The sequence below is a fragment of the Equus asinus genome, chromosome 4 (assembly GCF_041296235.1).
Source record: "Equus asinus isolate D_3611 breed Donkey chromosome 4, EquAss-T2T_v2, whole genome shotgun sequence".
NCBI lineage: Eukaryota > Metazoa > Chordata > Mammalia > Perissodactyla > Equidae > Equus > Equus asinus.
In genome coordinates, this window is record NC_091793.1 from 60,692,157 (window position 1) to 60,714,736 (window position 22,580).

At 38.8% G+C, this 22,580-nt stretch overlaps 1 protein-coding gene across 2 annotated transcripts in view; it reads right to left on the reverse strand.

Annotated features, from left to right (window-relative positions):
- Positions 1-7,712: 7,712 nt before the first annotated feature.
- The window catches only part of UGGT1 (UDP-glucose glycoprotein glucosyltransferase 1), a 114,542-nt gene continuing 99,674 nt past the window's right edge, over positions 7,713-22,580 (reverse strand). For both annotated transcript variants that reach the window (XM_014857607.3, XM_014857606.3), the window contains 3 exons: positions 14,288-14,404; positions 13,669-13,837; positions 7,713-11,961 (listed from right to left, as the gene is read on the reverse strand). In XM_014857607.3, coding sequence (XP_014713093.1) covers positions 11,936-11,961; positions 13,669-13,837; positions 14,288-14,404 — 312 coding nt within the window. In that variant the 3' untranslated portion in view covers positions 7,713-11,935. The remainder of the gene's footprint in view (positions 11,962-13,668; positions 13,838-14,287; positions 14,405-22,580) is intronic.

Sequence of the window (22,580 nt, forward strand, 5' to 3'; positions counted from 1 at the left end):
CATACATCTAACCACACTTGCTCTGGGGATAAATCCCACTTGCTCATGGTATATAATCCTTTTAATATGCTGTAATTCTATTTGGTAGTATTTTGCTGAGGACTTTTGCATCTATCTTCATGAGGGTTATTGGCCTCTAGTTTTCTTGTAGTGTCTTTGTCTGGCTTTGCTGCCAGGGTAATGCTAGTCTTGTAGGATGAGTTAGGAAGCATTCACTCCTCTTCATCTTTTGGGAAGAGCTTGAGAAGAATTGGTTTTAATTCATCTTAAATGTTTGGTAGAGTTGATCAGAGAAGCTGTCTGGTCCTGGGCTTTTCTTTGTTGGGACATTTTTGATTACTGATTCAATCTCCTTACTTGTTATAGTCTGGTCTGATTTTCTATTTCTTCTTGAGTCAATTTTGGTAATTTGTTTGCTTACAGGAATTTGTCCTTTCAGTCTAGGTTATTCAATTTGTTGGCATACGATTGTTCATAGTATTCTCTCATAATCCACTTTATTTCTGTAAAATCAGTAGTAATGTCCCCACTTTCATTTCTGATTTTGATTGAGACCCCCCCCACCCTTTATCAATCTATCTAAGGGCTCGTGAACTTTGTTGATATTTCCAAAGAACCAACTTTTGGTGTCATTGATTTCCTCTGTCACTTTTCTACTCCCTAATTCATTTATCTTTGCTTTAATTTTTATTATTTCCTTCCCTCTGCTTGCTTGGGCTTAGTGTGCTCTTCTCTTTCTCATTTCTTGAGATTTACAGTTAGGTTGCTAATTTGAGATTTTCTTCCTTTCTAATGTAGGCATTTACTGCTATAAATTCTCTCTTAGCACTGCATCCTATAACTTTTGGAATGTTTGTTTTTGTTTTTATCCATTTCAAGATTTAAAAAAAATTTCCCTTGTGATTTTTTTCTTTGACCCATTGGTTGTTTAAGAGTGTGTTGTTTAATTTTTGTGACTTTTATTGTTGTGAAATTTCTAGTTTCCCTTCTATTATTGACATCTAGTTTCATTCCACTGTGATCAGAAGACATCATATGGTTTCAATCTTTTAAAATTCATTAAGAATTGTTTTGTAGCCTAACATATCACGTGTCCCACAGAGTGTTCCATGTGCACTTGATAGGAATACATATTCTACTGTTGCATGAAGCGTTCTGTTTATATCTGTTAGGTCTCATTGGTTTATAGTGTTGTTCAAGACCTCTGTACTCTTATGAATCTTCTGTCTCTTTGATTTATCCATTTTTGAAAATGGGTATTGAAGTGTCCAACTATTATTGTAGAACTATATTTCTCCCTTCAGTTCTGTCCATTTTTGCTTCATATATTTCGGGGCTCTGTTGTTAGGTGCATACAAATTTATCATTGTTGTATCTTGTTGGATTGAACTTTTATCAATATAAAATGTCCTTCTTTGTCTCTTGAATATTTTTTTGAATTGAAGTCTATTTTATTTTATTATCATTATTATTTTTGCTGAGGGAGATTTGCCCTGAGCTAACATCTGTTGCCAATCTTCCTCTTTTTGTATGTGAGCCCCCAGCACAGCATGGCCACTGATGAGTGGTGTAGGTCTGTGCCCGGGGGTCAAACTTAACCACTAGGCCACTTGGGCTGACCCATAAGTCTATTTTATCAGACAAAAACATAGTCACTCCAGCTTTCTTTCAGTTCTATTTGCATGGAATATCTTTTTCTATCCTTTTATTTTAAATTTCTGTGTGTCTTTTTATCTACAATGAGTCTCTTGTTGACAACATATAGATACATTGTGTTTTTCCCCCTGATCTGCCCATCTCTGCCTTTTAACAGAAGAGTTTAAATCATTTACATTGGAAGTCAATACTGATAAGGAATGATTCACTTCTGCCATTTGGCTATTTGTTTTCTGTATGTCATACATTTTGGTCCTCAATTTCTCGATGACTGAATTTTTTGGGTATTCCTTGGAATTTTTGAAGTGTACCATTTTGATTCCCAATTTCTTTCCTTTTCTATATATTTGAAAATTATTTTCCTAGTGGTTACCTTGGGGATTACAATTTATGTAGTTTCCTTCACCAATGTTTCTTCTTATGGCTTTGAGTTACCATCTAGTGTCTTTTCATTTCAGCCTAAAATATTCCCTTTAGCATTTCTTGTAGGGCAGGTCTACTAGTAATGAACTGCTTTGGCTTTTTTTAAATCTATAAATATCTTACTTTCTCTTTCATTCTTTAAAGATAGTTTTGCCAGATGTGAAATTCTTTTTTTAAAGATTTTATTTTTTCCTTTTTCTCCCCAAAGCCCCCCAGTACATAGTTGTATATTCTTCGTTGTGGGTTCTTCTAGTTGTGGTATGTGGGACGCTGCCTCAGCGTGGTTTGATGAGCAGTGCCATGTCCGCGCCCAGGATTTGAACCAACGAAACACTGGGCCACCTGCAGCGGAGCGCACGAACTTAACCACTCGGCCACGGGGCCAGCCCCCCGAGATGTGAAATTCTTGATCAAGAGTTGTTTTATTTTATTTTTTTAAGGACATAAATGTGTCCTCTCACTGCCTTCTGGCTTCCATGGTTTCTGATGAGAATTTAGCTGTTAATCTTATGAGGAGCCCTTGTATGTGATGAGTTGCTTCTCTCTTGCCGCTTTCAAAATTCTGTCTTTGGGTTTCAAAAATCTGACGATGTGTCTTGGTGTGGATATCTTTGAATTTACCCTGCTTTGAGTTCATTAAGCTTCTTGGATATGTAGATTCATGTCCTTCAACAGATTTGGGAAGTTTGGGCCATTATTTCCTCAAATACTTCTGCAGTTCTCTCTCTGCTCCTTCTAGGACTCCTCTGATGCATACGCTGGTACACTTGATGGTGTGCATAGGGCCCTCAGACTCTGTTCGTTTTTCTTTCTGCTCCTCAGACTGCATTATTTCAATTGTCTTAATCTTCAATTCTCTGATCCTTTTCTTCTGCTCGCTCAAATTTGCTGTTGAACCCTTCTAGTGAATGTTTCATGTCAGTTTATCTTTCAGCTCCAGAATACGATTCATTTTTATAATTTCTCTTTTTAAATATTTTTAATTTTGTTCATATGTCATTTTCCTGATTTCCATTAGTTCGTTGTCCAAGGCTTCTTTAGCTCGCTGAGCATATTAAATCAGTTGATTCAATGATTTTGTCTAATAACTCCAATGTCTTGGCTTTCCAGGGAATAGTTTCTGTCAAATTCTTTTTCCCTGTGACTGGGCCCTGCTTTCCTGTTTGCTTGTGAGTTTTAACTTTTTGTTGAGAAACGGACATTCTGGGTATTTAACATGTTAATTCTGGAAATCTAATTCTCATAGTTCTCAGGGATTGAGGATTTTTGCTTGTTGAGGGTGGAACCATCTGCTTGTGACTTTTCCAAACTATTTTTACAAAGTCTGCATTCTTCTTGTGGTGTGGTCCCTGGAGTTTCTGTTCCCTTATCTCTGCAGTCCAGCAGTGACCTGAGAACAATTTCTTTCAATGTCTGTCTCCAACAAGGAGAACAAACGGTCCTGGCTCTTTAACTCTTCTGATAAATGACACCAGCGTAAGCCATTGATTGCTACCAAGAGCCAAACCAAGGCAAGCATCTGTGCCAGTTCCTCAGGCATCACTAGACCAGCCCAAATGCACAAATCTAAATATTTCAAGGACAAGGTCACCACCGCCCAGCCTGGCACCCGCCAGCTGCTCCACGAATGCAGGCTGCTGTCCCCACGGCCAAGATGGTGCTGAGGAACAGGGAGTGGTAGCTGGTTCATGTATGGCATTCACTTACAAAAGATCAGAAGCCTCTTCCTTCTTGAAGTGCTCCTCTGGTTGCTTTAAGTGTCCAAACATGTTCCAGAGTTCCAAAATAGTTGATTCCAGTTGCTTTTTCCAGCTTAGTGGTTGACTCGGTGGAGTGGCTGCCCCCAGATCTGTATAGTTTGCCGTTTTGCATGCTGTCACTCCTGCTCCATGTATTTCTAAGTAATGTCATTAGGTGCATACATATTTTGGATTGTTAACATCTTCTTGATTAATTGACTTTGATCATTATAGAATGTTCTTCTTTTTCCTCTGGTAATATGCATTGTCTTAAAGTTCACTCTGTCTGATATTAACATAGCCACACCAGTTTTCTTATTATTAAATGTTTGTGTGGTATGTTTCTTAATTTCAACCTATTTCTATTTAATGTGCATCTCTTGTAAACTACTTTTTAAAATACAATCTGAAAATCTCAGCCTTTTATTTAGAGTGTTTAAAATCAGTAATATATAATGCAAATATCAAAATTTTTTTCCATTTAAATTCTACTATTTAGCCATTTGTTTACTATTTATCTTGTCTGTACTTGTTCCTTTGTTCCTCCTTTCCTGCCTCTACAGGGTTGATCAAGTTTTATGGGGTTTTTTTAATTAAAAAATTTTAACCATTCCATTCTATCTTTTAATTTTTTTATTTTGGGCTATAATTAATTTTTTTAAATGGTTGTTCCAATATGTATGTAAACAATATGCTTCCTCAGCTTATCAGTTTATTTTGCATTACTATCATACCAATTCACATATAATGTAAGAACCTTATAACTCCCTTGCTTTGTGCAACTGTCATATATTTTACTTCTACATATTATAAACTCCACAATATAGAGCTATCATTTTTCCTTTAAGTAATCAAAAGTTTCTTAGAGGAAAAAACAGTATATTTACTTACATATTTACTATTTCCAGTGCTCTTTGTTCCTTTCTGTAGATCTGAATTTCTCCCTGGCATCATTTCCCTTTCAGCCTGGAGAACTTTTACCATTTTTTACAGTCCAGGTCTATTGGCAATGAATTCTTTCAGCATTGTTACTCTGAAATGATTTTATTTCATCTTCATTTTTGAAGACTATCTCCCTTGCATACAGAATGTTAAGACAGCTTTTCCATCTTTCAGCACTTTAAAAATGGTATTCCACTGTCATCTGTTCCCTTTCTTCCTGATGAAAAGTCAGCTATCATTCTTATTGTTCCTGTGTATCACGTGTCTTTTTTTGTTTTCCTGGCTACTTTTTAAAAGATTTTATCTTTGGTTTTCACCATTTGACTATGATGTGCCAAGGTGTGGCCTTCTTTATATTTATCCTCCTTTTTGGGGGTAGGGTGACACATGGTGAGGTCAGACACAGGTTGAGAGAGAGAAACCGAATTCAACAGTTCAAGTTTTACAGTTTTGTTATACTCATACGTCACCTGACCACTCAGGGGAGGCACTAGAGTTGGTCACAAGGAAGAAGGTGATGTAGGAACTGTGGGCAAAAGCCTTTAATGTGGTTTGGCCAGGAATGAATGAGTGAGGCAGGGTAAGAAGGCTTAAAACTAGTAAGAGTAGTTAATTTGAATATTTTCAGTGGGTTCTTGGGCACAGGATCCATCCCTGGTGTCTGCTATCTGGGCTCAGGTGATTAGGGTGGTTGCATAGTGCCCAGAATGCTAGAGTCCTAGAAGGGTGGTTCAAGGTGTAGGCTTAATGGGCTGCTCAAGATAACTGACTGGTCTCTAGAGCCAGGGCCTCAAAACCGGATCCAGACAGCATTTTTTAGAAACTATATTACAGGGAGTCTCTGAGCTCCTTGAATCCATGAGTTGATATTTTAATCACACTTTGAAAATTTTTGGCCAACATTTCTCCAAATATGTTTTTTTCTCCAAGTACTTTCTCCTCTTCTTCTACAACTCCACTTAACATATTTGTTATACTGCCTGATACTGCCTCACAGGTTATTGCATCTCTGTTCATTTATTTGTTAATCTTTCCCTCTTTGCTCTTCAATTTGGGTAATTTCTATTAACCTGCCTTCAAGTTCACTGATCCTTTCTCCTGCAGTGTTTGATCTTCTTTTGAGCCCATACATTAGTTTTTAAAAATGTCATCTCTCTCCTAAAATTCCCCTCTTCATCCTTTGTATCTATCCTTTTCTATAGATTCTTTAACCTATTTATCATGATTTTTAAATTTTTATTCAATAATTTCAACATCTTGGTTGTCTGTGGGTGTTTCTCTCTTTTTTTTTTTCTTGGTTACGTGTCATATATTTGTTTTTCTTATGTCTCCTGATTTGTGATTGTTTACTGGACATTCTGAACAATATACTGTAGAAACTCTGGATTCAGTTATTTTTTCCATGAAAACTGTTGATTTTTGTTTTAGGAGACAGTTAAGTGACTAGCAGATCACTTCAATTTTTTGAAGACTTGATTTTAGGCTTTAGGTAGAGTTGAGTCTATTCTAGTTCTGCTTTAGTCCAAGGCCCAGACCTGCATTCTGAAAAGTGGTTCTAACCCTAAACTATGACCCTCTAGGTTTTGAATGGAAAGTTTTGGTGAGATATAAATCTCAGACTTTCCCCAGCACCAGACATCTGCTCAATCTCTGCTGAGCCTTCCAGGCTCCCAGCTGCTGCTTTCCATCGGGCCTCTTGGAATCCTGCCTGTTCATGCACAATTTAAGAGTCAGCCAAGGATTTGAGAGGAATACATAAAGCAAATTCAAGGCTCTGTGGTTTCCCCCTTTCTGGGAGCTCCCCCTTCAATTTCCAGCTGCTCAGGCAGTCCCAAACTCTGACTTGCCTCTTCACCTTAGTAAACCTCCACTTTTTGTTTTATTCCCTGTGGGCCACATAAGGAATAGTCACTTAAATGTGGATCTCATCCCATGTGCCTCTCTTCTTTCAGTGGTTGAGTCCCTTCCAGTTTTTGCCTGTCTCTAGTGACTTTCCAGTGCATTTCAACAGTGTGTATAATTATCAGTAGGAGGGTTAGTCTGATGCTCTTGCCATAACTGGAAGCCAGACTGTAATCAAATACTTCAATGTTACTTAAAATAAAACCCAACTTCCTTTTATGCCTCTGTCTGGGTGATGGTTACACAAGTATGTTCACTTTGAAAATCTATCAAGGTGTATGTTTGTGTACTTGTCTACATGTGCTACACATCAATAAAAAGTTCATGACAAGAGAAACCCAATTTCATGTCAGCACCAAGCTTAAAACCCCTCAGGGGCTTTCTTGTGGCCCCAGGATCAAACTCAGACCCTCTCTCTGGAACCTCTCTCCTGGCTATGACTGTGATCACCCAGATTCACTTGCAACTGTCTAAATGAGAGGTCCTGGCTCCTGTCCTCCCTCTGTCCCCACCTCCCTCAGCCGACATGGATAACTCCTACTTGCCCTCAGGCTTCAGTCATCTCCTGTGGAAGCTTTCCCCGACCAACAAATCCCTCTTCTCCTCCACCCTCGGTGCCCTCTGCTGTGTTCTCAGCCACGAGGTCCCCTTCCCCAACCTCCACCTCAGCAAGAGCACTCACTACACTAGCCTGCAGCGTCCAATGAGCACCTGAACAGCAGGAACCCTATCTTCAACTTCAAATCTAGCTCAGAGAATTTGCAACACGAACAAAGCACTCGCCACCCTTCCTGTTGGGGTTAGCCCTTCTGGGGCAGCTTGCCTGCCAGATCCTGCCTGGGGCAGTTCTCCAAGGTTAGGGACCTAGAAGAGGCATGGGTGCTGTCCTGAGAATCCAGAGAACTGGCTGCATCTGGACCCCGACCCATCACCAGACCAGATGTTCAGGCAAAGCTCTTCTTCCTGTCCAGGCCTGACTGCTCTGTCAGGTGAAGGAGCTCTAGCAATCCACCCTTCCTAAACATAAAAGCTGAATGACTGGCCAGACAGTTTAAAGAAGAGAAGAAAAAGTTTATTTGTTGACCAGACCTTGTTTTCATTACAGTACCCAGAAATTCATTCTCAGTTCACTTCAGGTGCAGAGGGCTCTATGGACATTAAGAGCCCCAAAGCTTGTTTCCAAGCGAGAGGCAGCACCTGGACCTAGGCTGCATTGAATGGAGAAGGACTGAAGTAAAACAGAACAGTTATAAAGAAGGTGTTCTTGTTTTTAAGTACATAGTTTCCTTAAAAATTCGAACATTTTTCCATTATTACCAAGGATAACTGGTTGGAAAACATGGTATTTGATAATCTTTTTCTCAAATTGTTGACCTTAGGTTAATGTATTTTCTTTTATTTTGGAAAGGAATCATGCCCATTTCTCTGGAAATCTAACTGGTGACAAGTAAGGCAATGTATAAATTACAGTGGGACGAAGGCCTTAGCTCCTGCCCTAACTTGTGTCTTAGCAAATCTTCCACGTTTGGCTTCTGTGTTGCTAGGTAACTGGGAAAGTCTCAGATGGCCTCTTGCTTGCAAAATCATTACCATGGAGTTGAAACTTTATGCACTACTTCTGGGGAGAATGCAGCTTCCTGAAACCGATTTTGCGGTTTGTTTTTATAAATTATCAGTACTCAGTGAGACCCTAAGGGGGAGAGAGCCTCTACTCGGTGCACTGACTCAATGCCACTCAGAAGTGTCGTTTCTGTATTAAATTGAGAAATCAAAGACCAAATAATGAAAGAGAAATTGATATCCTCCAGATACTTTGAAATATCAGTAACGACCCGAGTTAATGAAGTCTACTTTGCTTGAATTCAATCAGGTAATTACCAAAGTCCTGATTAAGATCTTTCCTCACTACATCAAGGCAGGGAAAACATGAGCTTAAATAAAAAATGTTATCCCACCCAACTAGACACATGACAGCTATATTTTTGATTTACCATCCCACAAAAGTGTCCCCATAAAATCAAATACTTAAAAAACCTAATTATTAAAATTACACACACAATGCACCCTCCATTTGTTGTTACCAAGACAAAGTTTCTGTTAGGTGGCTTTACCAAAACATTTACATTTCCATGAAATTTGATACCATAGTAATAGCATTTTATTCAGAAAATGTAGTAGATATTTCCTGTAACTCTTAAGTTGAATTATTTCTTTTAATCATTCATGGCAATTTTAGAAAAGGACTGCTTTCAAGTACCCAAATTGACTCACACAGGAGATGTGGGGGAAGCGGAATCATTTACACTCACTGCTATGAGGGTGGTGTCTGACCTCTTCCAATTATGGTGCCAGTAAAGGATAAATCCCAGCAAAAGGAAACTGGGATTCCTTTGCTCCCTATCGCCTGGGCCAGTCCCTCTTTTCTGAAAACTGCACTGCCACCTCTAGCTTTCAGCCCTTCACTCAGGGACTCTCGGTCCTGGACCAGATAAAAGTTGTTCATTCACGCAGTTCATAATATGAGGACTTAAGGACAGCAGAGTAAATTAAGCTCCATTCTTGGAAACTATTTCTTAATAGATGTACAATCTTTGCTCTTCCAACAGCTGAGCTCACCCCACACGTGGGCCCTCCAGGATGCACATGCACTTGGTAGGCAGCGAACATCTGCATGTTTCCATTGGAAATGCCGCGTCTGACAGTCGGCACATCCTTCTCAGTGCGGTGAGTATTGAGGACAATTTTAAAACAAAACACAGGCATGCTCCACACGCCCAGCAGCAGGCTCTGTGCTTGGGTTTGAGCTCAATCAAATACCACTGTTCACAGAACACAACAACTTACACTGTGGCGTGTCACTCTGACATGTCACATTATTTCATATCACTCTGGCACTGATTCAGAAAGAAAATTTTCCAGTAGGGCATATTGAGAGAAAAAAATCCATTACACGGTTAAAAACAACTCACTGTGAAGTTTCCAGAAGCTTGAACATTTCATGCAACTAATTCTTATTCCTTGGAAAAAACTCTCTCCTACCTATCTTTTCAGTCACAATCTGCTCTCACACAGTGGAGGCAACAGACAGTGCTAACCAAGACCAGATTTTTGTGGAAACACCATTCCCTCGGGCACCAGAGGCTCACTGTGAAAGGTGCTTGCGTCTCATGAACCACAGTCACTGGCAGGAGAGGCGGGCTCTAGGCCACTTCAGGAGCAAGCTGGGCCTTGCATATTTAGATTCAATATTAATAAGACTGATGTTTAGGGTGGGACAAACAAGGGGAAATGAGGATAAGCACTACACAGAGAAGAGGTTTCACACTGCACTTTCTCATATGGAATATGCCTAAGAGACCTGATGGAAAGACACAGAGGAAGTGGCTTGTTCCATGTCCCAAGGAACCAGCATTTTAAAAGCATATCCCATGACTTTAGTATTTCCTGCTCAACCTCTCAGAGAATAAACTAGAAAAATGCACCACTCTGCCTGTGGCTGCAGACAGCAAACACGGGCCTCTCGGCAGGCTCCGGGAACCCTCAGAGGAAGCCGAACCACTCTTTTTACTGCCACTGATCCACCCCTGCGGCTGCTCTGAGCAGGGGACTCCTGCTACAGCCTTTGTCAACAGCAATGACTCGGAGGGATCTTCCAGTCTTGTATCAATTTTCTAAAAATCTTTTGGGCTGCCCCTTTCCCCAATTTTTAACGGAATTATAAAAACAAACTCAAAAGCTCCTTCCGAATGCCTGAGAGACTCCTGAGCAAACTTGTGCATGTGGATACAGCAAAAATAAATTACTTGATATTTGTCGTAAGACTTTGATTTTTAAGAGACTGCAAGTCAATACGTGACCTGGCTGAGAAGAGTCAGGACTTAGCTCTCCATTCGCGCCCCCTCCTCCTATTTTTAAAAAGCAGGCAAAACATGAGAGACAAAAGCTGCTTACGGCGGAGGACGGACCTGGAGCGGCACACCCACGAGGCCAGCAGCACTCTGGAAGCCTCCTGTGGGGGGCCTCCCAGCACGGCCCACTCACCAGCAAAGGCTGCTCTGGAAGGGCCGTGCTGGGCTGCCGAAGGAAGGACACAAAAAGCAACGCTGCTTCCAGATCAACTACGTGGAGTCAGAATGGGCAGAGTGCTGGCAGTTTCTGCAACCCACAGCCTTAAACTAAAAGCAATACGCAAGGGTGTACAGAAAAGCAGGACTCACACAGCCAAATCTCTCCTGGTCTCAGACCTGGGGGCCTTTTGCGGAGAAAAGTCAAAGCCAACTGCCCTGGTCTGAGGGAGAAACATCCTCCAGAGGAGACGGGGAAGGACGTGTGCCTGTCCTGAGGGAGCCCAGAGCCCCAGCACGGCTCCCAGAGACTCGCTATGGCTGTATCCAGTAAGGAAGTCAGTAAGAGACAGTATCTTTAGAAAGCGGGAAGAAAAAGCAAAGACTTTCACAAATACAAAACTTGTTTATAAAACAATTAGCTAAAAAGTTCACTGGGCTTGGTGGGGAATAAGAATAATGTTTTCATTTCAAATTAGTCACAATGGTACTGATGGTTTATAAAAGAGAACAGCCAATTTCTGGTCTTCCTCACCTCCCCACAACCCCCGGAGCCTGCTTCTCCTGATATTTTCCCTACCCCCACCCACCCCCAGCCTGTCCCGAAATTAATTTGCCCTGCGCCAACCCTGAAGACACATGATTGCTGGTTGGGTTTCAATTCAATAATGACCCTGATGTCGGGGAAGAGAAGGCCGGAAGGGCACAGGAGCACACTGGCATAAACCTCGAGCAGTGTGGACCTCGGACAAAACTTCTGCCGATGCGGCTCCGGACGGGACCTGCCCCACAGCGCAGGCTGCAGACTGGGCTCCACTGCAGGGAAACTGAGGTAAGGAAGGACACGGCGGCCCTGGCTGGTTAGCTTCCCGTGACAGTGCGGCACACTTGTGCTCTTGGTGGCACACCCCAGCACTTGTTTCCATCCAATTCCCTTCACCATTCTCCCCTCTGGTTAGAAGACTGCCCCCACAGAGTTCCAAAGCATCAGCCCTTGTCTTCCTCTGAGGGACAAATCCAAGAGAGCCTTGACTCCAAAGATCCAGAGCCCACCGACGTGCAGAAGTCAAAATCAACGCTCAGAATCAAAAGGCGTGGCACACCTGCCCGGCCAGTTCATCAGCAGTTGTATAGACAGATCAGAAAAAACTAGCATTTAATATAAAAAGTGTTTTTCAAATGGTGTAATTTCCTATCGTCCTCTGGAGATCATAATTCTTCACGTTTCTGAGGTCCTATAGAAAAGGAGAACAATGAAAAATAAAATGAATTATCCTCCAGTTATACAAATACAGACTGGGCATTTTCTGGTACTGTAATGTATTATTTGTGCACCCACCTCCATTTTCTCTTTTACAATTTTTAAGAGTTTCGGTTTGATATGTTTGTATTATATTTTGAAAGCAAAAACGAAATTTTTATTTTCAAAACCACAAACTACCTGCACATCCCTACTCCATCTGCATCATTTTCACAGGCACAATATTTACTCTAAGGAAAAATGCACACATTTTTAGTCAAGATGCTTCGTTTCTCACTTAATAACATATAAACATTTTCCTATGGAGCAGTGTAGCTCATTTACTATTCTCTAGTCTTGGATGTTTAAGCTGTTTTTAATGCTTTGATTTATAAATAATAGCAAAAGAAATTTCTCTATGTAGATAACTTTTTTGTTGTGTTGAATTAATTCTTTAAGGTAAATTCTCAAGGGAGGAATTATTGAGGGCACAAATATTTTAATGGCTCCCAATGCCTGATTTACTGCTTTTTAACAAGGAATATTCTAATACAAAAGGCTTCAGCAAGGCAGATCCAGAGCAGTCCCCTCACCATCTCCCCCACAAATGGCATTAGCAACGTTTATTTTTCCTATGTCGTATATACTGAGGAAAGTCCTTCGAGTTGATTACCGTTTCCTCGAATTCATTTATCATCTGCGTTTTCCTCTTATGGGAACAGTATGTCTACACTCTGCCCATTTATCTATGGAAGTTCTTGAGGATGTGCTCATCAATGTGAATTACTTCTACGGTAAATATCCAGCCTCTAGCTGTGACGTTTCATATCATGGTATAGCCTTCAGGATGTTTAGCTGAGTCACTCAAGATCTATGTTCTGTAACTGCTTTTTTAGAATTGGTTTTGAGCTGAATAAATGGTAAAAGGCAGAGTCCATCTCGTTAATAGTTTACAAAAGGTCATTTTCCTATTCTAATGACCATGTTCAACTGGCCACCTCTCCTTCACAGGACAGGAAAACCATCAGATGAAGACTTTGTATTTAAATCCAAACACTCCACCCCACCCCGATGTGCTTGATGGAAAGAGTATGTTTTTCCCAATCAACATGGACTTTGTCTTGACCCTAAATGTGTTCATTCACTAGTGCCTGGACAGAGTTAACGAAAAACCAAGGAATCTGACAAGAGATCCCCCAAACAATGTCAGGTTTCACTTATGTATCACAAAACTCATGAACCTCAACAATAATAATCACAATTAAAACCAAAAAAAAAAACCAAAAAACCACCCCCGAAAAAAAGATCAGCAATTGCATTAATAAATACTATCTAGGGGGCTGGCCTGGTGGTGAAGTTTGCATGCTCTTTCAGCAGACCAGCATTCATGGGTTTGGATCCCAGGCATAGACCCACAGCACTCATCAGCCATGCTGTGGCGGCGTCCCATATACAACATAGAGGAAGATGGGCGCAGATGTCAGTTCAGGGACAACCTTCTTCAGTAAAGATCAAATAAATAAATGCTGTTTAGAAGGCCAACTGAAAAAGGAAAGTGAGAAATAAACAGTGGCTGAGGTCAGGATGGAAGGACTGATAAGTGATTCTTCTTTCCCTTTTATGCATTATCCTGTCATTTTGCAACAAACAGAGATGAGGAACGGGACGAAGAACTGACCGAAAGGCAGGTGTCTGCACTCACCCTCACGGCTGGGCTCTGGTACCGTCTTCTCCTTATGCAGTGCTCCTGTCTCCTTCTCCTTCTGGAAGCGCATCTGCAGCTGCTTGATCTCCTGGTCGTAGTCCTGCCACTCGGGGACAATTCGAACAGCTGCTTCCAGCTTGGGCTCTTTGGTCATTGGATTATTACACTGTGAAAACCAAAATAACATACTTTAGCTGAGCTGAAGAAAGGGTCCATTATACAGAATTCAAAGGTGTTTCTGCACTTGGGTTACAAGTCCTAACTGGACAAAAAGAACAACACTAAGGAACCAAATGACAGATTAGCAGAAGGAACATGGTTAAAGAAGTTGCAGGGAGCTACTGGAAAGCAGGACAGAGAGTCCACTTGGGAAAGGCACAGAGATGAGCTGGAAGACAAGGAGTGTTGCAGTGGATGAGAACAGCCCCAGCAGACGCTAGACGGTCTGGCTTCCTGCTGTAGCTGAGAAGAGATCTGCTGGAGTTACTGTCAGACGTTCTGCAGGCCCCATGCTACACGACTGCAGAGAAAGCCCGAATGAGAATCTGTGCACCGATGACCAACCAGTCACACAGCACACTGGACACGAGGCAGGAAAGAACCACAGACAGCTTACCAGGTCAATTGTTTTTGCCCTTTTCTTAGAGGCATCATCACACCATGTTTCACACCAAAGCCATTCTTGAGGGAGTGATTTAATTGGCACTTGATGGATCATGTTATTGGGCAAATCCTGTTTGATAAAGAAAATAAAACACAACAATCAAAAGTTCTGGAGGAAATTTAAATAAACACGAAGCAAATTAGTCATGTTCACCGCATATTACATATCACACGCCAATCTCAAATTCTTAGATCTGAAAAGGTCTTTGTCAAAAGCCTTATTAGAGAAGCTAAAATACATATTTATGGTGTTCTTACAAACCACAAAGTTTAGAGGAACCACAAAACATCTAGGAATAATAGGCACCTGAAAAACTTTAGCTTAAAACTCACAAATAGCTTGCACTTGTACTTCCCTCATGAGGGCAAATCTAAGAAAAATACCTTTTCAAAGGCAAGCTAAGCATAGAGTGTGCTTCTTATACTTTACAGTTTTGCGTAAAGTACACTCTGAATCCCCCTTGTCCACTGAGGCTTGATCCCAAGTAATGAAGCCCACATGTTTTCTAGCCAACTGCAATCTACGCCTTGAAGTTTTTTTCTCAGGAAAACTATTGAGTTTCACACAATAAAATGTTCCATTGTCCTAAGACACAAACAACCAGTATGATGTAGCAATTCCACTTCTGGGTATGTACATAAAAGAACTGAGAGAAGGATCTCAAACAGATACTTGCACACCAATGTTCATAGAGGCACTGCTCACAATACTCAAAAGATGGGAATAAGCCAAATGTCCATCAAGAGATGAATGGATAAACAAAATATGGTATATACATACAATGGAATAATGGAATATAATTCGATTTAATAGGAAGGAAATCCTGATACATACTGTAACTTGGATGAACCCTGAAAACATTATGCTAAGTGAAATAAGCCAGACACAAAAGGAAAAATACTGCATGGTTCTAAAAGTAACTAGAATAGGTAAACTCATACAGACAGAAAATAGTATAAAGGTTAACAATGGCTAGGGGAGGAGAGAAGGGGAAGTTATTGTTTAATGGGTAAAGAGTTTCACTTTGAAATGATGAAAAAGTTCTGGAGATAAACAGTTGCACAACATTGTGAATATATTTAATGCCATTGAACTGTACACTTAAAAGTGGTTAAAGTGGTGAATTTTATGTTATGTATATTTTATCACAATAAAAAATAACAATAAAGATAAAATAAAGACACTTTCAGACAACAAAAACTGAAAATTTGTTCCCAGTGATCTCATTAAGGAAAACTAAAGGATATTCTTCAGGCAGAAGGAAACTGATCCTCTATGGAAGCCCAGAAATACAAGAAAGAATGCAGAGTAACTGAAAGGGTAACTATGTCAGAAAATCTAAATCTAAACAGATACCGACTGTATTACACAAGAATAATATCTTCTTCTGGGATTAAAATAGAGAGAGATCTAAAATACACGGCAACAAGGCATTTAGGTTGAGGACAAATGCAGTTAACAAGTTCTATGGCAGTGCTACCAGAATGTGGTATTCAGACTTGCAGCAAAGAGGTTATTGGGAATGCAGATTCTTAGGCCCAACTGTATACCTACTAACTCAGGCTGTGGGGATGGGGCCCAGGAACTAATGCTTTAGTAAGTTCTCCAGGTGTTCTTTCATGTATGCCCAAATTTGAGAAGCACTGTTCCGATGTTTTTGCACTGTCTGGTAGGTGGGTAAATTATACTGATTAATAGTAGCCTTCGCAAAGTAAGAAATTCATACTGTAATCTCTGCAATGATCATTAAAAGAACTGTGAAAAAGTATATAGTTTAAGCTAATAGAGAGAAAATGGAATTATAAAAAACTGAATCTGAAAGAAACTGACTAAGGAGAAAAAAAAGAAACAAAGAACACATGGAATAAAAAGAGGAATTCTGTAGAAAAGCTAAGCTCACTAGTGATTACATTAACCACAAATGGACCAATGTTCTAATTAAATGACTGTCACACCAAATGAAAAAACAAACAGATATAAGCTATTTATAAGAAACAGAAGTAAAATATAACGACAGAGAAAGACTGAAATATAGAAGGATACAAGAAATATACCATGTAACAATTGAAAGGAACACTGGCGTATTTGCACTAAGATAAGATGAAGCACACTTTAAGGCCCAAAAAGAAAGTAAAAAGACATTACCAGATATAGTAAAAGGTTAATTTGTCAGAAATATATAGAACTTCTAAGGTTTTTTGGCATTTAATGATAGTCTCAAAATACATAAAGCAAAACTTGACAAAACCAAAGACAGGAAAGATTTCACAACATGGAAAGAAAGATTTTAAACACAATACTCTAAGTAACTAACAGAAAAAATAGACAAGAAACACATAAGAACACATTGCTAAACTTGACCTAATAGACATACGTAGAAAAATATTACACGTAACATCTGCCAAATATAAAACCAGATAAAATGTTTACCAAAACTAATCATATTTGGGTCAAAAAATAAATCTCAACAAACTTCAAATACCTGAAATCGCACAGAATACATTCTCAGACCACAGAACTACTAACCTAGAAATAACAAAAAATGTAACTGGAAAATCCCCATGTATTCGGAATCACTTGGAAATAACTTATGAGTCAACAAAAGAATCACAATGGAAACTAGAAATATATTGAACCAAAGGGTAAGGAAAATGCTACACATAAAACATGTGGAATGTAGACAAAATCTTCCTGAATTTGATAATTTTAAATGCATATGTTAGAAAAGACTAAAAATCATGAACTAAATGCCTATCTCAAGAAATTGCAAAAATATCAACAAATTAAATTTAAAAAGTGAAAGGTAAGAAATAAAAAACATAAGTTGGTAAAATAGAAAAGAAACACACATAGACAGTACAAAAAAATGCTAAAAGCTGCTTCTTTGAAAAGACTAATAAAACTGATTAATTCCTGGTGAGCTGAACAATGGAAAAAAGAGAAAGCACAAATACACACTGTCAGGAATTCAAATTAAAGAAGAAGAGAGAGAGAGAAGACACCACTACAGGTCCTACCATGGACTTTACAAAGATAACTGGTGTGATGAAAACACTCCAGCTCTGAATATACATTTCTCAATAACATCTAAACATATCACAGTATATAAAGTATATCTTCAAACTGAAAAGAAAATGAAAGGATAACACAATGATAATATGTTAGGAAATTTAGATACAACTGAACAAAACTATTGATAAAAGAAGTTACAGAAAATGTCAACAGTCCCACAACTATTAAAGAAATTGGAGTCATAATTTAAATGCAAAGAAAACATTGTGTGACATCATGAGCGAATTCAACCAAACATTTAAGAAAGAAAGAAGGTCCATCTTACACAAACCAATTACAGGTAAATGAAAAAGAACAAAACCAAACTCATTTTATTAAGTCAACACAGCCTTGATGTCAAAACCTGACAGACATATTACAAGACAATGTCACACAAAAACATAAATGCAGAATTCTTAAATACTAGCACAAAGAATCCAGGAATACATAAAAAAGGATAATAAATCATGACCAAGTTGGGATATATTACATGGTGCAATTCAGAAATTATATTTAGATACATAATTAAATTTACAGAATAAAAGAGAAAAACCGTATCTCAGCAGACGTAAAAAATGTATAAAATTTAACACAAAAGATTTTTTTTTAAAGTAGCAAACCAGGAATAAAATGAACTTCTTTAATCTGAATGAGGTATCTACAAAACATCTACAGCAAACATCACACTTAGTGGTGAAATGTTGAAAACCTTCCTTTGAATCAAGAATGTCTACTATCAACATTTCTTTTCAACAATATGGAACGCCTAGCAAGTAGACAAAGCAAGAAACAGACGTAAAAATGTAAAATTGGAAAAGAAGTAAAATTGTTTTTATTTGTAGATATGATGATGTATATAGAAAATCCAACAGTGTACATAGATTAGCAAGGTAGCTGAGTACAACAATGAACAAAATTAATCGCAATGCTAGTGGCTGGGGAAGCGCAGTTGAAAGAAAGCAACCCTCCCCCTGCCCAGTGCTCCAGATCTGCCATCAGTCAGAGCATTGCACAGTGAGAAAAGGAGTCAGTGGGTGGAGTTACGGAGGCCCTGACTGTGCTGGGCCCAGAATACACAGTGCCTGATCCCCACCCAGTGGTGGCAGGTGGAAGCTGCAACCAGATAATAACACTATGAGGAGGCAAAAATCCACACTATAAAGCAGTATGAAAAAGTAAACTAAATCTCCAGACCAGAAGGAAAGTGAGAAGTATCCAGAAACCAATCCTGAAAAAAAGAAATTCATAACCTAAATGACAAAGAATTCAAAATGGACATCATAAAGAAACTCAGCGAGTTACTAGAAAACACAGAAAGACAAATCAACAAATTCAGGAGCTTCTTCACAAAAGAGACTGAAACTATAAAGAAAAACCAATCAGAATTGTTGGAGATGAAAAACACAGTGGGCAAGATAAAGAAAATTCTGGATTCCCTAAACAACAGAGCTGACATTATGGAGGCCAGAATTAGCAACTTAGAGGACAGTAATATAGACCTGATACAGACAGAGAAGAGGGAACTAAGACTCAAAAGAAATGAAGAAACTCTCAGAGAAATATCTGAATCAATTAGGAAATGCAACATACGGATTACAGGTATTTCAGAGGGGGGAAGAGAAGGAGAACGGAGCAGAAAGTTTGTTCAAAGAAATAATAGCTGAGAACTTCCCAAACCTGGGTAAAGAGCTGGAAATACAAGTGAATGAAGCCAGCAGTTCTCCTAATTATATCAACGTAAAAGGACTTTCTCCAAAGCATACAGTAGTAAAGGTGGCAAAAGTCAATGACAAAGAAAAAATACTAAGGGCAGCAAGGCGGAAAAAAATAACCTAAGGAACCCCTAATGGGCTTTCAGCAGATTTCTCAGCAGAAACCTTACAGGCTAGGAGAGAGTGGAATGATATATTCAAAATCCTGAAAGACAAAAACTTTCAGCCAAGAATACTCTATCTGGTGAAGATATCCTTCAGATATAATGGAGAAATAAAAACTTTCCCAGATAAACAAAAGCTAAGGGAGTTGATTGCCACAAGATCCCCCCCAAAAGAAATCCTCAAGAAGGCCCTTATAACTTGAAAAAAAAAAAAAGGAAATAGGAAAAGGGCTACCAAGCCCTGAGCAAGGAGATGAATAGGTAGGCAATAGTCAGAAAATGGTGGTTCTCTATCAGATCAGGTTAGTAAACACTTAACTTTAACATTAAGGATAAAGAGAAGGAAAACACCAAAATAAAAATAATCATTTTAATGATAAACTCACAACACAAGATGGAATAAGATATGATAAATAACTTAGAAGGGAAGAGGAAAGGGACGGAATTGGCATAGTCTAAGGAAATAAGAGGCTATCAGAAAATGGACTATCGCATCTGTCAGGTTTTTTATACAAACCTAATGGCAACCAGTAAACAAATAATTAGAACAGGGACATATAGGATAAACAAGGAGAAAATGAACCATCATAAAAAAACTACCCAATCAAATTGGTAGTCCAAATAAACAGTATGAGAAACAAAGGAAATGCAGAAGAACCAGAAAACAGGCAACGAGATGGCAGCAGTAAGCACTCATATACCAATAATCACTCTGAATGTAACTGGATTGAATTCTCCAATCAAAAGACATAGAGTGGCAGGATGGATTAAAACTCAAGATCCAAAAATACGCTGCCTCCAAGAAACACATCTCAGCTCCAAAGACAAACACAGGCTTAGAGTGAAGGGATGGACGACAATACTCCAAGCTAATGGGAAACAAAAGAAAGCAGGTGTTGCCATACTTATAACAGACCAAGTAGACTTCAAGATAAAACAGGTAAAGAGAGACATAGAGGGGTAGTATATAATGGTAAAAGGGACACTCCACCAAAGCCATTACACTTATAAACATATATGTACCCAACACAGGAGCACCAAAGTATATAAAGCAACTATTAAACCTAAAAGGAGATATTAACAACACACTAATAGTAGGGGACCTCAACATTCCAATCACATCAATGGATCGATCAACCAGACAGAAAATGAACAAACAGTGGAATTAAATGAAAAATTAGACCAGATGGACTGAATAGATATATATATATATATAAAACACTCCATCCAAAAACAGAATATACGTTCTTCTCAAGTGCACATGGAACATTCTCAAGGACAGACCATATGTTGGGAAACAAGGCAAGCCTCAATAAATTTAAGAAGACAGAAATCATATCTAGTATCTTTTCCAACCATAACACAATGAAACTAGAAATTAACTACAGGAAAAAAGCTGGGAAAGGAACAAAAATGTGGAGACTAACAACATGCTACTGAATAACCAACAGATCATCGAAGAAACAAAAGGAGAAATCAAAACATATCTGGAGACAAATGAGAACGAAAATACATCACACTAACTCATATGGGATGCAGCAAAACTGGTCCTAAGAGGGAAATTTATAGCAATACAGGCCCATGTTAACAAACAAGAAAAAGCTCAAATAAGCAATCTTAAACTACACCTAACAGAATTAGAAAAAGAAGAACAAATAAAGCCCAAACTCAGCAGGAGGGAAATAATAAAAATTAAAGCAGAAATAAATGAAATTGAAACAAAAAAAGAATGTAGAAAGAATCAAGGAGCTTGTTCTTTGAGAAGACAAAAAAAATTGACAAACTCTTAGCCAGACTAAGAGAAAAAGAGAGAAGGCTTGGATAAATAAAATCAGAAATGAAAGAGGAGAAATTACAACAAATACCACAGAAATAAAAGACTAAGAGAATATTATGAAAAAACTATATGCCAACAAACTGGACAGTCTAGAAGAAACAGATAAATTCCTGACTCTTACAACCTCCCAAAAGTGAATCAAGAATAAATAGAGAATCTGAATAGATCAATTACAAGTAAAGAGATTGAAACAGTAATCAAAAACCTCTAAAAACTCAAAGTCCAGGACCAGACAGCTTCTCTGGAGAATTCTACCAACCATTCAAAGAAGATTTATTACCTATCCTTCTCAAACTATTCCAAAAAATTGAGGAAGACAGAAAAATTCCTAACACAAAATTGAGGAAGACAGAAAAATTCCTAACACATTCTACAAGGCCAACATCACCCTGATACCAAAGTCAGACAAGGACAACACAAAGAAGGAAAATTACAGGCCAATATAGCTCATGAAAATAAATGCAAAAATCCTCAACAAAAGATTGGCAAACCAAATACAGCAATACATCAGAGATCATACACCATGACCTAGTGAAGGTAATACCAGGGACACAGGGATGGCTCAACATCCAAAAATCAATCAATGTGATATACCACATTAATAAAATGAGGGGAAAAAAACCACATGATTATCTCAATAGACACAGAGAAAGCATCTGACAAGATCCAACATCCATTTGATAAAAACTCTCAATAAAATGGGTATAGAAGGAAAGTACCTCACCACGATAAAGGCCATATGTAACAAACCCACAGCCAACATCATACTCAATGGTGAAAAACTGAAAGCCATCCTTCTGAGAAGAGGAACAAGACAAGGGTGTCCACTCTCATCACTCTTATTCAACACAGTACTGGAGGTTTTGGCCAGAGCAATTAGGAAAGGAAAAGAAATAAAAAGAATCCAAATAGGCAATGAAGAAGTGAAACTCTTGCTGTTTGCAGAAGACATGATTTTATATATAGAAAACCTTCAAGAATCAATCAGAAAACGATTAGAAATAATCAACAACTACAGCAAAGTTGCAGGGTACAAAGTCAACTTACAAAAAAATCAGTGGCATTTCTATACTCTAATAACGAACTAATAGAAAGAGAACTCTAGAATACAACCCCATTTACAATTGTAACAAAAAGAATAAAACATCTAGGAATAAATTTAAACAAGGAGGTGAAAGACCTATACAAGGAAAACTATAAGACATTACTGAAAGAAATTGATAATGACATAAAAAAATGAAGGGCTGGCCCCGTGGCTGAGTGGTTAAGTTTGGACACTCCGCTGCAGGCAGCCCAGTGCTTCGTCGGTTCAAATCCTGGACGCGAACATGGCACTGCTCATCAAACCATGCTGAGGTGCCATCTGACATGCCACAACTAGAAGGACCCACAACTAAGAATATACAACTATGTACCGGGGGGTTTGGGGGAGAAAAATGAAAAAAATAAAATCTTAAAAATAAAAAAAGGAAAAATATTCC